At 42.9% G+C, this 17,244-nt stretch overlaps 1 protein-coding gene across 7 annotated transcripts in view; it reads right to left on the bottom strand.

Moving 5' to 3' along the window:
- Nucleotides 1–1,407: 1,407 nt before the first annotated feature.
- LOC140341477 (neurotrimin-like) overlaps nucleotides 1,408–17,244 on the bottom strand; it is a 261,202-nt gene continuing 245,365 nt past the window's right edge. For 5 of the 7 annotated variants that reach the window (XM_072427279.1, XM_072427285.1, XM_072427282.1 and 2 more), the window contains 6 exons: nucleotides 14,968–15,102; nucleotides 12,937–13,057; nucleotides 12,125–12,276; nucleotides 10,505–10,540; nucleotides 9,023–9,055; nucleotides 1,408–4,102 (listed from right to left, as the gene is read on the bottom strand). In XM_072427279.1, coding sequence (XP_072283380.1) covers nucleotides 3,984–4,102; nucleotides 9,023–9,055; nucleotides 10,505–10,540; nucleotides 12,125–12,276; nucleotides 12,937–13,057; nucleotides 14,968–15,102 — 596 coding nt within the window. In that variant the 3' untranslated portion in view covers nucleotides 1,408–3,983. The remainder of the gene's footprint in view (nucleotides 4,103–9,022; nucleotides 9,056–10,504; nucleotides 10,541–12,124; nucleotides 12,277–12,936; nucleotides 13,058–14,967; nucleotides 15,103–17,244) is intronic. The other 2 variants (XM_072427281.1, XM_072427283.1) reach the window with 2 other exon arrangements.

The following is a 17,244-nucleotide window of genomic DNA, read 5'->3' as shown; positions in this document are numbered from 1 at the left end:
TTGAGTGGCCCCCCGCTTAAACCTCCTCTTTATTGAAATAGCGCCGCTACTAAAATTCCCGGCATTATTTGCATCTATAAAACAGTCCAATGCGGGGCCACACATAGGCAGGGAACCCACTGGTCTATAGATGCTAAAGAATTTTTCTAGCAGTGCTATTTCAATGCAGTGGTGGGCCAGCTGCAGATAAACATTAGGTTTCTTTTGGTGGCCAGATTTGGCCCCCGGGCCACAGTTTGAAACCCCTGCTTTTCTTTCTCCTCTGTCCATCGTTCCATCTATCCCTCCTCTGCTCCATTGCATCTCTTCCCCCAGCATTTCTCTGCCCCATTGCATCTCTTCTTGCAGTTTTCTGCCCCATTGCATCTCTTCTTGCAGTTTTCTGCCCCATTGCATCTCTTCTTGCAGTTTTCTGCCCCATTGGCTCTCTTTCCCCAGTATTTCTTTGCCCTATACTTCTCTTTCTCCTCTGTCCATCGTTCCATCTATCCCTCCTCTGCCCCATTGGATCTCTTCCCCCAGCATTTCTCTGCCCCATACTTCTCTCTCTCTCTGTATTTCTATATTCAGCTGGGAACTCGAGCTTGCGGGTCACAATGTATTCTGGCCACAGACAAGTCTTCTCATTACCACTCAGACATGATGAAGCAATTAGTGGCTGACTTGGTATAAGATTTGAGGCTGAAGTGGGACAAGAATCCACACATAGACAAAGGTTTCATAACAAACTATAAAAATAACTGGAAATTCTCCACCCAGAACAAGAAATTTTTGATTGTCTGTAGTGATAACAAATTGCAGAAACCAGAAATTCCAACTGCATTTACTTCTCAGAACAAATGTTCTAAATCTCAGGATGCAATGTAAGTGCTTAAAGATAATAAATCTTCTATATCTACATTGCTAGAAAATGCTTATGAGGGTTTTCACTGCCTGATCAGTACCTATGCAGTGCTAACTTACTTGGTTCTTTCAAATTGCATGATTTGCATCAAAATGTTGCACAACCCACTTGAAGGTAATAAAATGTCCCTGATGTCACCCATTGGCGATAAGGATGTACAGAACTGCGCCATAATAGTTCGGGGGCAGCATAAATGCTGAACTAAGCTGGGGAATGCGGATCAATGACATTATCTAAGCCTTCTTATATATCTGTAGTGATAGCAGTCCCACCATTTACCACAATGATGTTACTAGAAAAGTTCTTCATAGAATGCCCACTGGATCAATACGTGAAAAAAACACAACGCGTATCACCAAATAATAAAAAACAATATGGGAACTTACAGGCAGATTGGTGGGACATTCCCGTGTGGTTTTCCATGTATGAGAATGATATGTTTCCTCTTTAGCTAGAATGGAACTTTACACTCAGGATATATAAAACACAAAGCACAATGCATATTCTTCCACTCCAGATTTATTAATACAGATACAAAATTCATTCATAGATTAAGTGTTGGTTTGGGGAAGGGACCTGGTGGTCCATCATAGCCATTACTCACCCTTCCCAGTGACAAAAACTTCTAATACCTGTAGGGTAATGATGTCTACCTGTGCCAGCCCACCACACCTAACCCCAACTGTATGCTGACCAAGCAAGGCTGGAGGCAAATGTCCCAAATTCAGTCCACCTGCTGCTCCTTACAATACTCTCCGGGGGTTAAACAAAATATTTCATCAACATATAATTTACACACATGTACAATAATTTCTACAGCAGGCACTGTGACCCATATGAGCGCTGGCAGGGTTCTTGAAGATTAAAGGTGGAAATGGCCTATTGGTCTTTATTTCAGTAAGAGAAGTACAGCTACGACCTAATGTTTAAGGGTTATAAGTAATTAATAATTACTCTGTGCATATTACTTACACATCATACTCATTCCTACTCAAGTGCTCCACAATCAGGGAATACTTCATACACCAAGTACACAGCGGATGACACCCCCACCCCCACCCAAACCAAAAGATGACACCATGCTGTCCATGTGACTGGTGGCAGATCCCGCAATCTGTTCATGGCCATCTGAATGAAGGGGAATTTGGGTCATTTTATAACCCCAGGTCACGGTTAAAGTGTCTGAAGACAGAAGTAATCTTACTGCTGAGGGCCACTTGTAGTACCGCAGCAAACACACAAACCAGATCGGATGAGATGGGCAATAAGAATTATTCTTTCTTCTGACACTTTTCTCACCCCGAAGAAAGGAGAAACTGGTGCTCCTACTGGTGTCTCGATGTACCATGTGAAGAACCTTGTAAAATGGTGTCTTTCCATGTATGTTGGTATATGTATCAATGACTGTACAGCACCGGGGAGTAGCTGGAATATTGAATACATGACGCTGAAATAAACAAACATTTTGTTCCGTGTTCTCAGTGTGCATTTAAACAATTGTGAATTCTTGTTGCTGAAATACAAAGAGTGTGGACATTTGTACTGATTGTCGGGAACAGAATATTTGCACTGTGGTCATATCCTCAGGGACACCTCTGGTAAAATACAACAACCGTTTAATCATGCCAATATGACTCTGCTCAGAAGAGAACATTAAGACTTTACACAGCATTGTTGTTTGAAATGAAAACTTACACATGGAGCTTTGCACATGACATTCATCTTAAAACACTCAGACATAAATGATATTGTGTGCAGAATATTTGTACAGCACTGATACATATACCCCATGTATGAACACAAATGTTTAACATGCCAGACTGTCTACACCAGATCCTCATCCAGGAAGCATCTCTACTTCCACAACTAATATGCAGAAACTCCTCCTAAAGCTCTTCTGCTCGTTATGGCAAATGTCATACATGGGTGAACTGTGCTGGTGTAAACAACTGACTGCGTGTGCTTATTTCTGGAGATGGCAGTCACTGCAAGGTCACATACGTGTCAAACACTGATCCCAAGCATGGGGAAACATTTCATATTACTGATGTCTGGATGCTGCTTCTCACTCCAAGCATTGGCTCGGGATTCATTTATTCTCCACACATCTTTTCAGAATCCTAATTTACATTCACTTGTGGAATGCAGTCAGCCCATTACTCCCATTGTTTCAAGCAGTAATCCCACCAGCATTGTCGCCATAATCAGTTGATTCTAGTCTGCCTGAAGAGCGAGAGAATAAAGACTCACCCAGCAATGACAGATGTTCTATTCTTTGCCAAAGATGTTCCTAGGAGTAACTAAGAAACCCCAAAAACATACAAATCTCCTATTTCCCTTCCAGCACATGAAGGACCCCCCCCCATCAGACACCAAACTTCCTAAGCAGCATCCTAGCACATGACAGCACACATTCCACGCTAATAATCAACACAGTCCAGCAAAGGAAACGGAACCCTCAGCCCCGAAAAAAGACCTGCAGGTGACAGCTCGGAATAGTCGCAGTCACACCAGAGAGAAATATATCTTGTTGCTATGTCTCCCCCCAGCACTGCAAAGGGTAAGTATTGCTCTGCTGGATTCCCAGCAAATAATTTGACTTGAGCTATTGTCTGCAGGTGTCATGGTTGCAGTAAGGGTGTCGGAAATGAAGGTCACCCAGCAGTCCAAGGGTAATAAAGCGGAGGTGATGAGATGAATTGACGCTGTCCATGTCTCGATCAGATTGTGCGATTTCCTCATGATGATTTGCGATGAACAGAACAAAGTCACATGTTTTGTATTATGAGCGTCGGCTTTTGGCAAGTCAACCGGCGCAGCTCAGTCCTTGGCTCCGCCCTCCATTTACCTGGCCGTTTTCTGCAAAGAGTCCCTTCACATAGAAGGTGCAGCATGTGGTGTTTTTCCTTTTCATGATCCTTATTATTTAACAATTGTGTTTTTTGTTGAGTTTTTTGCTTATTTTTAATACTCCATAAATTTTTCGACATCAGATTTTGTAAATTCTTTTAATTACATTTGTTTTACTTTAGAATTGTTGTTTCCCTCTTGGGAGGATGGGTGTCGGTGATTGCATGTGTCAGAACTGGGCAGATGGAAGGAGGAGAGACATAGGAAGCAGGAAGAGGAGCAGTAGGAGAGGTGCGCAGAGAAGACACTGAGGTGAGCCGCTGTTTCCATCATGGACGGCTCCTGGGCCTGGACAGAGAAAGAGAGAGAAAAACTTTAGACACCAACAGATGGCTTACGGAGTCATCGGGAGGTACAGGGAAAACAAAGGCAGTTAAAGCAGCATGTGGCATGAGAAACCCTTTAATAAGGGAGAAGATGGAGTGATTACATGGAATTCCACTCAACTGCCCTTTGACAGATGAAGTGCTAAATGGAATAAAAGTATCAGGAACATATTTGGAGAGAAACAACGGCATTTATTTGTAAAAGTGGAAACCAACAGTCCTAACAGGAGGGTCACATAAGCCAGAAATGTCAGAAAAAGTTTATTGGTTCCAGGCAATGACTCTGGGCATCTACAGAACTTCTACAGAAATAATTTGTCCTCTGCCTGACCAAACTCAGGATCATTCAGCACTAACATTGCCGCTCTGAACCATTGACAAGCCTTCTTTATGAATATCACTGCTCTGCTGTCCTACATATTTCTGACATCCAGAATCTGTGAAGAAATTCATGGGAACACCAAAGTGGACAAAACCCCAACCATTGGCTGGGGTGAGCAGGTTGAGGCTCAGCAGGTATACAAAGGTGACACAAATAAATAAGAGACAAGAAGATGACAAGGGACTGACTGGTGGGGTTACATGACGGAGATGAAGCAGAGAAATGGAGTGGAGACTCCATGGGATCCGTATGACTGACAGGTGGAATGCACAACATCATCATACAAAAACCAAACTGATACAACAAACACTGTACGGCATCATCACATAAGAAACTCTAATAACATTCAGGACCAGAACAGTGAGATAGTCCTCATCATGGAGAAATCTGACCAATCAACAGCCTTGTTAGATGAGGACACAGACACATCAATATCACAAAGTATCCAGCAGACGGAAGGAAGGCAGCCGGATTCTCAGATCTGTCAGTGTATTGTGCTTCATGGACCTGGAAGGTCTCTACGTATCTGATTCTATTACTACGCAGTGCAAGCTTTGTACAAGAAATTCTGTGTTTTTTGTGTAATACTCAGAATTTGCAGTTTTCTGCCCCCACAAACATATGGATGTCCCCCAATAAGCAGACCATTTGGGATGCCCGGTAGCATTGGATACGTTGCAGCACCAAGAAATGGATAATAGACAGAACCCCGAGAGGACTTTCATAAAATGAGTACAAAATGTCAGAGAAAAGGAAGACAATCTGATATAAAGAATTAATTATAGTGATGAATGGGGACAATGGGGAGAGACTCGATGACACTGTACAACGGGGGTGTCAAACTCAGGCCTGCGGGCCAAATCTGGCCCCCATTGCAGTTATATTTGGCCCACAATAAAACACCAAATGTCTACTAGAGTTGGCTCGTGGGCACACAGTCCATGCACGCTAATACCCAGAATGCTGTGCAGGCATGTCAATCAGGACCCACAAAAGCCCTCTCCTCTGTTTATTCTCATTAGTGACCTTCCTCAATTGTAGAGATTTTATTTTTCACGGTTGGCTCATGTCTTTGTCCAAATTTTTCATTTTGGCCCACTGTGTATTTGAGTTTGACACCCCTACCCTACAAGTTATGTTTAATTGTCGGTCTGATGATGGGGGTTCTTCACAGTCCCTGAAATGTGTTGGCACATTGGCCAGATTGGTCTGATATCGTTTCTTTGATGCTCGATTTTTCTTTTTCTCCTACATTCTGAACTTAGTTTTGGCTCATCATTGGAGCACCATTTTCTAATGAAGAATTGCAGGAAATGGAAAGGACTGGAAATAATGTTATAGAGTCCAATAAATAAATGGTGTCACTATAAAACACAATAAAACAATTGTTTTACACATTTCCTGCATCATGAACTGAACATAAAGAAAATATCTACTACACCATAAACTAGCAAAGAAAATCAATGTGGCTTTTCTTTCCACCTTTCACATTTCCTATCTCCACTTTAGAGAATGTACCGCCTGAATCTCACGGGAATAAAGATAAATTCATTGTTACATCACTTCCAATATGGCGCCTGGTGGGGTTGTCTGACCCCGAAACTTTGTTATCACAGATTAATCTTATTGGTTCATTCAAAGAATAGGAACAAGGGATGTGCTGGTATTAGCCAATCAGATTACATAGGAGTGCCTCCATTGCTGATTGGCTGAAGCACATTTTTGCATTCCTCATAGTGACTGGTGATTCAACCAATTGTAAATGCTGTAAAAGGAAGAGATACCAATGCTGAATGCCGCTTGAATGGCATGACAAAATATGAGCACAGACAGGTCCAACCAGGTGACCAGAACTAATCATAATCAGCAATAAATCCCTTGCGGGAATCCTCCAGCTTCTAATCCTCTGACATCAAACAAATATACAGATAATTACAAGTACTGAAGCCAGAGGATAACCATGAAATCCCACTAACCGGAAGGAAAGGACAATAAATTACACATATGGAGTTTTCTGAAATACCAATCCAGATAATTTGCAGCCTCTGAAACGACGCAGAAGTGACAACTAGAGAGAATGTTTGGATGCCCAGAGATCGGCCAACATGGTTCACCAATCTCCCTCTGTGTATGACGGAAATATTCTTCATTCTATGTGACAATCCCGGATAAGAGGATTCTGACAATATAAACACCAACTGATCCAACTCCAGCCTGTCATTGCCCTAGGAAAATCCAGACATGGAATTCATCATTTGGTGAAGTGTTGTGTCTGCAGATACCATGCAGGCCAAGTGGCATAATACAGTATATTGTATGGGGGCTGGGTGCCCTAATATAATGTACCGGGTGGGGGGTCAGAAGGCTGAGTGCCTTAATATAATATACTGGGGGGGGAAGCAGAAGGCTGAGTCCCTTAATATAATATACTGGGGGGGGTATACTGGGGGGGGGAGCAGAAGGCTAGGTGCCCTAATATAATATACTGGGGGGGAGGGGAGAGCAGAAGGCTAGGTGCCCTAATATGATGTACGGGGGAGGGGGCAGTAAATTAGTTGCCTTAACATAATGTACAAGAAGGGGGTGGTAGAAGGCTGGGCAGCCTAATTTAATATACAGAGAGTCAGAAGGATAGGTGCCCAAATGTAATGTAGGGGGATTAAAAGGAACAATCATATAATTTACAGGGGAAGGTGGGGGACAGAAATGCAATAACTTAGTGTATATGGGGGTAGAAGGCCAGGTGTGATGAACTAATCTACAGGGAAGAAAGGTTTGAGGGCTGGGCACATTCCTATTATAAATGGGGTGTCAGATGGTTGGGCGAGATCATTTCATGTATAGATAATCACAATCCTGGGCATAATTATGTCATATACAGGGCAGTAAAGCGCAGAAAGGTCTGAAGACTGTGTACAAATGTAAAATGTACAGGGGTCAGAAGGCTGGGAGAAATAATATAATCTATGGGGGGGGGGGGGGGGTCCACAGAAGGTTGGGAGACATGCTATAATGTACGGGGATCAGAAGGTTGGGAGAGATTGTATAATGTACAGGGATCAGAAAGTTGGGAGAGATACAATGTATGGGGGTCAGAAGGTGGGGAGAGATTGTATAATGTACGGGGGTCAGAAGGTTGGGAGAGATGATATAATGTATGGGGGTCAGAAGATTGGGAGAAATTATATAATGTACAGGGATCAGAAAGTTGGGAGAGATACAATGTATGGGGGTCAGAAGGTTGGGAGAGATTATATAATGTACAGGGGTCAGAAGGTTCGGAGAGATACAATGTATGGGGGGGGGGTCAGAAGGTTGGGAGAGATGATATAATGGACGGGGGTCAGAAGGTTCGGGGAGATACAATGTATTGGGGTCAGAAGATTGGGAGAGATTAAATAATGTACAGGGGTCAGAAGGTTCGGAGAGATTATATAATGTACGGGGGTCAGAAGGTTGGGAGAGATTATATAATGTACGGGGGTCAGAAAGTTGGGAGAGATACAATGTATGGGGGTCAGAAGGTTGGGAGAGATGATATAATGTACAGGGGTCAGAAGGTTCGGAGAGATACAATGGATTGGGGTCAGAAGGTTGGGAGAGATTATATAATGTACAGGGGTCAGAAGGTCAGAAGAAATGAGATATATAAATGACACAATATATAGCCAAACATTTCACCCCTATTTTGCTATGGTGATATGCATTATACAGGGGATATATATGAGGTTTTAGTGTATATGGTATATGGATAATGTAATACACAGAAAATATCTGTATGCTGAGTTATATATAATAATAGAATATAGAAGTATAATAATAGAATATAGAAGGTATATTAATATCTCAGGTGAAGACTCCCGCCAGGCTTACACATTATTTTGGCCGGGCGTGCTTGGAACGTCTTCCTGAGACAAGTGACAGACGGTATAAAGTGTCGGAGACCGCAGCACGCCAATGTGTGAAAAGCATAGAGTGGATAGAGGGAGGGAGAGCATGGAATGAAGAGAGGGGAGAGATCTATGTGTACATATGTGTGTGATTGTATATATCTATATAAAGATATAAATATATCCCACACACACTGAGCTTTGAAGATTTCATACACCATGCATTCTCCTACAATCAGCCAACAAAGATCATGCAAGAGATTGGCACATGCACCAAACTGACATATCATGAACCAGATATGCCAAATCTGTAGCCCTAAGTGCATCGTTTGGAAACAGACCTGGTAATATTACCAGATATAGATAAGTGGGCTTTCTAAAGAACATTCTCTGCTACAAAGAGGTGAATGTATTGCATGATAAAATAGAGTTAGGCAGCAGCTTTTTGTATTTAATACCACCACTGTTAAAAGCCAGAAGCACCACATGGGGGGGGGGGTAGTATAGTTATGGGGCAGCTGAAGCAGGTCATACTGTGCAGGAGGTGAAAGAAAAGCTATGCAGGAAGCCTGAAAGAAAAGGGAGAAGCTGAGTGTTCAGCAATACTAACCTTTAAAGGGGGTCAAGGCAGCTGTGGTCTCTTCTAAAAATTAAAAACAGTTCTTGATTAGGGAAGAGAGTGACACTAAAGCTTCATCAACACTGACCCCTCCCCTGAAGAGCATAGTCCATGCTGAAGAGCTGCTAGCCACTCCCCCAACACAAAATCATTACTTGGTCCTTTGTCTTTGATATGGACTCCTCCATAATATCTCTAAAAGGTTTATCATCACCATTCTACATGAAAATAGCTCATATATGCCTGCACTGCAGACCCCCTTCCCAATACCAGGAGATGGTGAGTTTGACAAAAGCTGTTACCGGAAAGCAATGTAATTGTCTCTCTAATTGGTATATAAATATTTAATCAAAGCCTTCCTTGATGAAGTTGATGAGCAGACACATGTGAGCCCCAATCACAAAAATTCACTATTAAAGACCTAAAAATGATTCATATAGGTTGGTGTGGTGCAATATGGCGACTTGGTATATCGGAGACCAGGGTCTGTCTATTGTTTCTCAGTGATAAGGCAACACTTATCGATCATATTTCATACGCCTCTTGTCCATTACTATTACTATTTGTATTTATTGTACCGTACAGGAGAACCTCGGTCCCTCCATCCACTATGAAATGTCTGGGGAGCTGTCAGTCTAAATAAAGAATCTTAGGAGAGTCCCATCCAATAATGCCATACGCAGGTAAAGCCACCTCCATGTTCCAGGTGTATGGAGCTCCCTGAGGGTGCACAAAGACTTAAAGATTTGGCTAAAATAAGATTTCTGTTATTCATTCTGGAAAGAGGTTCTTGGGGGCAGAATTCTACAACCCTGATCTACGCTGGAACAATGACAAAAATAAACGGCTGGCATCCGAGTGGCTACTCTGGGTATAGTTCTAGCTACATTCCCAATAATTATCTACATGAATCATGGGACTATGAGTACATGAATGCTATGATAAGGAGGATCCAGGTTATTCTGTACACAACCCCTATATTAAAGGTCTAGACCGGTCTTCATCCTTTATATAAGCACTTGTATCTAGCACTGATATTCTCCAGCCAGTACCAATAAATACAAAATGTGAGGTTTCTACAGTAATACAACATAAAAGTGAGAAAAGATAGCCAGAAAAAACTTAGAACATGGATGGAAAAGTGATAAAAGGCATAAAAGTACTACAGAATATATGAGTAGGAAGATGTTTTTTTTAGCAGTATCAGAGAATAATGACAAGACACCGCACATAATACGGACTGACTGGCTACATAACTACAATTATACAAAGGGTCACCATACAATCAGGTTGGGGGCTTTGTGAGGCCGGCCATACAGACAACAATGGGTTTCAATAGGTTACTAATCTCCAACACATAAGATTAACCTTCCGGTAAAAACTCTTCATACACACAGGTTAGAGCAAAGCAGGTGGGTGGCTGCAGCACAGATGACACAAATGGTGGGGATATCAGATGGCTGTTGTACTGACCTTGCAGTAAGGGTGAGCTGGTAGGCTGTAATATCTCTACAAGTGGCAGGAAATACAGGGTGGGGAAAATAAAAGGGTCGACTTTACACAACAGAATTCAAAACTAAATCAAAGCAAAGTGACTTAAAAATATAATAAAACTTAGAAATAAAAATAAAAGATTTAAGGAGAGAACATTGCAAATAAAAAAGTTTGTAGCAAGTGACTTCATGGCATAGCTGCAGTCAGATATAAAGTGTCTGAATATAATCTGTGATATGAGGATGTATCGGATGATAAAGAAGACCACCACCACCACCTATGGCTCCTGCATTGACCAAGAAAGTGTTTTCCCAGCTTCCTCCGGCTCAGGACACCACTAAGGACCATATTCATGGAAAATGTTGGGAACACCAGGATCTAAAGACCTCCATGCAACTTTTATAAAGTGATATAACAAATGGGGACACCACAAGAGACACTGAGATGTGAAGACATAACCAGGACACATAAATAGGTCTTATATGACTTTATTTATCAGCACTGTAAAAGCTGAGGGGGGCTGTTATATATATGAACAAACCCTAAAAATATTGATACACAGGAATGGTAATGGCAGCATTTAAAAAGTTATGTCAAATAAAAGAACATCCACTGAACCTCAGCTCAAATCCCAATCATTAAAGAGTCAGTAAACCCCAAATCATTATTTGCATTACCAGCTTCTAATAAAACTATGTGCTGTTCTTTTGCTGCTAGGTAGTAAATGCGTGGTGATCCTGCCAGTAGGAAAGCTTTGTGTTCCTCATTCCCACCGGCAATCCGGGATGGAGGTCATGGGGGATACAATAGGAATCAGACTGATCACATGACCAGGATTCCACAATTTAGATATGGAACTTATATTCTTTGTGTTACCACAGACAGAAGAATGGGAAAGGGTTAACATTTGAACACTTACATTTTAAAAAGCACAAAAAACAATTTATATATATTGCATATATACCCAATGAAAGCACGGCGTGCAGCGTGGAGTCACAGAGCCGCTCTCCCCTCACTAATGCTGATTACCAATCATAATAAACGCGGATCACACAGCCAGCGGTGAAGGAACAGCAAGTGATTGGAGGCTATAGATGGACTGATGATGTGAATAGAACAAGTTTTTACAAATGTCTTCAGGGATTGAACAGAACAAACAAGAAACATAAACCTGCAAGTCAAAGTATAAAATTGTCTCTTTTTGCTGTAGGTTGGAGAAGCTCTGGGGATTGTGGAAAATCCGGCATGAGCTGAGCTCTGTGTAAAAGCTTCAACAGCCAGAAATAAATTAGCCTTCATTGTCCACAGCTCTGCCTGACAAAGCTCGTTCTTTTATTCACATTTCCCCCAAATAACAGAGCAGGCCGATGGAAGGGGCTGTCAGCGTGGGATTAGCGTACAATGAAGCATGGCTGAAGACAATATAAGATGGTCAATGCCCCATCTATAGGATTGCTTGTGGGATTTAAAGGCTGAGACATGACTGGAAGAGATGTCTGGGTGGACAGGAATGGTGAGGACTATATGGACATAGGAAGTGGGAGATAGAGGGGAATTAGTGTGCCATCATGGATGATCAGTTAGGGCCCTCACACTCACCAAACAGGATGACGCTGGCATTGCTGTGACCCAATCGGTTCATGGCTACACATGTGTAGTTGCCATAGTCCTGCTCAGACACGTTAAAGAAGGTTACACGTGAATAAGTTTCCCGATTCTCCATCTTCATGCCCTTCCGTGACTCACTCAACCTGTCAGACCAAATACAAGCATATCATATGCTAACCATACAGAAATGAGACAATCATTGGAAGGATTCTACGGATATGATGGTGTGCTTAGACCCACAGGAAGAAATCCGTTACCTTTCACCTTTTCAGAACAGATGTGTGAATATTACACTCATACACTGTGCACCCTCCAATGACCACCACTACCAGTCCATGGGGCCAGTGACTAACTGACTCTTCTCTGCGGACCCTGTCCATGGGTAATAAACTTTACTCTGTACCCGGGCTCTTTGTAACCCATATTTAAATTATAACAGTTTTCCTTATAGTTATTTGGATCTCCTCTGAAGCCCCTGGCTTTGTTATGTTGTTCCCTCTCCCCACATCTGTTCCAGGTATTCTGCTCCCCGCAGACCCCCTGCCCATTAATACCTGTCTCTGTAGTCATCACTTATGGGTATCAGGGTCTATGAGTATTTGAATTCCTCCATCCAACCCCAATCATTTAGGGGTAAGTGACTTAGTAGCCCTTATCCATATATCTACCCCATCCATGTGACCACCGTGGGTAGCCTTCACCCATGGGTATGTGGTTCTCTACCATATGTGCCCCTGCCACTTGCTATGTTTAATAGACTGCTAGAGTTGGGTTTATTGTTGGGATACAATGTGACAAATTACCTTTTATCTTCCTTGTACCAGAAGAAGTCCGCTGCAGGAACAGCCAAAGCATCACACTGCAAAATACCTTGATGGCCCAAGGGAACCCCGATATTCCGAGCATCCAGAATGTATGGGGGGTCTGTAAGGACACAACAGAAGAGAACTCCGGGTAGCACATACAGCGGCATAGTAAGATGGATTCCCTAGTTCTGGTGATACACATTTTCATGTATTTATGCAAAGAAAAAACTATATTCAGCTTTCTGGCACAGAAGGAACGTGGCTTCTAAAAATACAGATACAGCACATTAAACTCACAGCAAGTAAGTAGTGAGCATTGGGGCCAGATATAAAATATCTGCCTTCCTAGGCCAACTGTCAGGTCTTCCACATGAGAATGTCAGAAAAGTGATATGTGCAGCCCTGGGAGCCCAGCGGCCCTAGGCTACGGCCTATCTCGGCTATGTAGGAAACGTCTTAATAATACAGTGTACATGGAACCAATGTAATTACAAATACAAGCCACTGATCATCCATTTATCTTTTCTATTCACTATAATCTATAAAGTGACAACTCCAGAATTGCCTTATGTGTGTCACATGTTTTGGGTGTCACGTCTCTGGAGTGCAGCACAAGGTAAATGCCCGCTGATGATACAATCAATATGCAAATATTCGCAGTACATGAAGAGCCGCTTGTCAAAATGCAGTACAGGCGCACTAACAAGACATCTGAAACACGGGCAACAAAGATGAACGCGGAATACCTTAATATGCCGGTAATGTGAGCTAGTGGAGCCTGAACGCAATTAACATGCAGAAAGAAGCAAAATCCCTGAGCTGCATTCTAACGCATCTAATGTCTGGTATATTACACGTGATAGCAGGAAATAGCGCCACTCCCAGGTGGCATGGAGATTGCACAGGGCTATAATATGGGACAGGGCTATAACATACACCCCGTACTTCTCTCTACAACAGCCACCAATGGGTGCACCAAGAAAGAGTGGCACCTAACCCACCAATCTCATCTTATTGGCCCTACAAGAGGATCCATGAAAGCATCACATTGCTGGAAAACCCTTACCAAACTCAGAATAATTCCCTCTACCATCACCCATTCACTATCCCTGTACTGTATGATTTCCAGACATGGACAAATATTAATAAAATATGTTCCAGTGTATATACACATGGTATATGTATAGTGGGGGTAGGGAGTAAAATATCCTTGGTGCTGGACAGGGGTGTAAAGCCCTCTATACCACCCGTCTACACATTGCTGATGTAAAGCTCTCCAAGACATGAGAAGGCGACTATCATGGGAGAACTTGGGTTATCCAGCAAACCTGAAATGTATCCAGTCTAGGATCAGAAACATTTACCAACTAATAGCAGGTGATTTTTAAGGAATCCATTCCAGGTTTGCTGGATCTCCCAGGTTTACCCGTGATAATGTATCCTCCCCAGTCTTAGAGAACTTTAATAAATCATTCCCACTGACACTTCCCTACTCTGTATATCAGGGGGTCCATTGATTGTCAGATTGGTTTGCATATCTTTAGGATTCTCCCCTATTAACAGCACTGCAGTACTTTGTTCAGAGCCCCGGCCACCAATAAGCCACCCTATGAACACAAGCCCAGGGCCCCACGCAAGACATTGAGGCCACAGGGCCCCACACAAGACATTGAGGCCACAGGGCCCCACACAAGACATTGAGGCCACAGGGCCCCACACAAAATGCACAATGAATCCTCAGAAAGGTAATTGCCCCCCCAAAGCAGTTCAGTAAGACATAAAATTGGGGTCATTCCCCATTTAACCTAATTTAGAATCCATGAATATTGAACACTGAAAACGAAGTACCTTCAGCCAAATAAATAGGCGGCTATAGGAAATTACCGCAGTCCTTCCATTGATTATTCAGTGGCGACTCGGTGTGTTAGGTGAGATAAGGCTGGCCGCCTCCTCAGCTTATCTCTTTATGAGCTCATCCTAAATATTTAACTACAGCTCTTCCCCGCCTGACTCAGGGATTTCACTCACAGTTCACTGTGACTTTAACCCTTCGGACATCCGGAGAGGAGACATCATTGGCCGCACTGCACTCATAGAGGCCGGACTGCTCCCGAGTGATTCCGATTATTTCCAGGTACTCATCTTCACTCATGAATCCATGGGCTAGAAAAGGAGAAGAGAGAAGAGAAGAAGAGAGGAGTGTTATTGTCATACAATATACAAGACATAAGACACCCAACACCAACATAACAAAATAGAGGAGAGGAGAATAGGAGGAGCGGAGAGAAGAGAAAAATAAGAAGAGAGGAGAAGAGAAGAGAGGAGAGGAGGAGAGAAGAGAAGAAGAGAGGAGAGGGGTGAAGTGGCTCCGGTCCCCCGTGGCAATAGAGGGGGTGAAGTGGCTCCGGTCCCCCGTGGCAATAGAAGGGGTGAAGTGGCTCCGGTCCCCTGTGGCACTGGAGCGGAAGGGGTTAGTAGACCCCGGTCCCCCCCTGCTCCTAGCTGTCAGGGTAATTCTAGGTTAGGAGTGGAAGCAGAAGATGTTCTGAGCTATAAAAAGATTGGAAGAGTAAAATAACATTTTCAGTGTCTCAGAATTTCACTTCTGCCGGTTTTGTGTTTAACCCTTTCTGAACCGGGCACAGAGCCGCTTGTCTGTCTGCACAACAGGGAGGTGAATGATGTTTTATGGAGGGACCCAGATTACATCCAATGCACAGTGGCCCCTGATCAGTCCACCTAAACCTCTGGGGGCCCCATGCTGCTCCTGGACTGATCTGTAAACTCACAAATATTAGAACATCAAACAATGCCATTTCTAGGAGTTCAAACAACAAAATGACACAAAGTCACATTTATCCTGCCCGGAATGTGAAATGCTGCTGGGAAATAGGAAGCTATTATGATTGGGCCCCCTGACCTCATGGGCCCTTAGACCAAGGACCCCTTTGCACCCTAAAGGTTATTTGGGATGTCATAATCCAGGACATGGATGACAATCTTCAGCACATCGCAGATCACACAGGACGGGGTAATATCAGCGTCATCATGAGGAGCCATTACTAATGATTCATTGGCTGGGGCAGAGGATTCTTTCCTTTGTTTGCCCCTCAAATATATTGTGTTCTCACACATGATTGGTGGGAAAAAGATGTGCAGGGCGCCCCCTTCTGGTACCAAACATTTGACTTATTAATATTACACAGTATCTATGTAGCATTTATAAACAGTATTTATGTTCCTGTTTTATCCCCAATAACATAAAAGTTTAGTGAATTCAGTGAACAATATTTCATGAAATCTGACCATTCACCATCCTGAACAATACACACATTTATTCCTTATTTATTGTGTGAATTCGGGCCTCTGGCCTGGCAAATGCCACCGGAATACCTCAGACTGAAGGGCTATACGTGGCTAGTGATCATTGCACCGTGGGGCCCAATAGCAGTCATGTGATCTGCACTAAAGGAAAAGGTGAAAAGATAATGAAGTAGAACAATAAAATCATCACGTGACACAGAACACGTATGTCAGGGACACGTCAGGAAGGGACACAACACCTGGGTCCCAGGCGGAGCACTCATTTAGTATGCACAGCTAGGAGGACCTTTCACAGCAGGTGAAGCACAGTCATCCAGAAATGGAAATCATCTCCCAGAGGATGAAAATGCCAGAAAAAAACTTATTCTGCTTATTTAACCTCCTGAACACTCCAGGACAGAAGGGGTAATTGCTCTCCGCTGGGGCAACAACTTGTTTAACATTTTGGGGGACACAAAATGGGTAATAAGAAGGTGAATATACATTCACAGAGTTCACGGCTCCGGGGGAGGGAAATAATAGTACTTGTATTACCAAAATACCTTTAATTGATTTATAAATACCAGAATACCCCAAAAAAATCCCCCAACCAAAACTTATATATCAGAGGTGATGGACAGGTGGGAAAATTCTGAAAAACACAGAACGATCGATGACAAAACTAAAATCCTGCAAAAAACCATGTAAGACCAATGCTGACACCATATCAAGACAATGAAACCTTCAAAAAGGTGAAAAAACAGCACCCAATGACCCAAATACAACACAGAGACCACCTCAGTGACCCAAATACAATGCAGAGAGCCCCCCAGTGACCCAAATACAACACAGAGACCACCCCAGTGACCCAAATACAATGCAGAGACCACCCCAGTCACCCAAATACAATGCAGAGAGCACCCCAGTCACCCAAATACAATGCAGAGAGCACCCCAGTCACCCAAATACAATACAGAGAGCACCCCAGTGACCCAAATACAA

This window comes from Pyxicephalus adspersus, chromosome 11, assembly GCF_032062135.1.
Source record: "Pyxicephalus adspersus chromosome 11, UCB_Pads_2.0, whole genome shotgun sequence".
Classification (NCBI taxonomy): Eukaryota; Metazoa; Chordata; class Amphibia; order Anura; family Pyxicephalidae; genus Pyxicephalus; species Pyxicephalus adspersus.
This window is presented reverse-complemented; position numbering and strand designations above follow the sequence as displayed.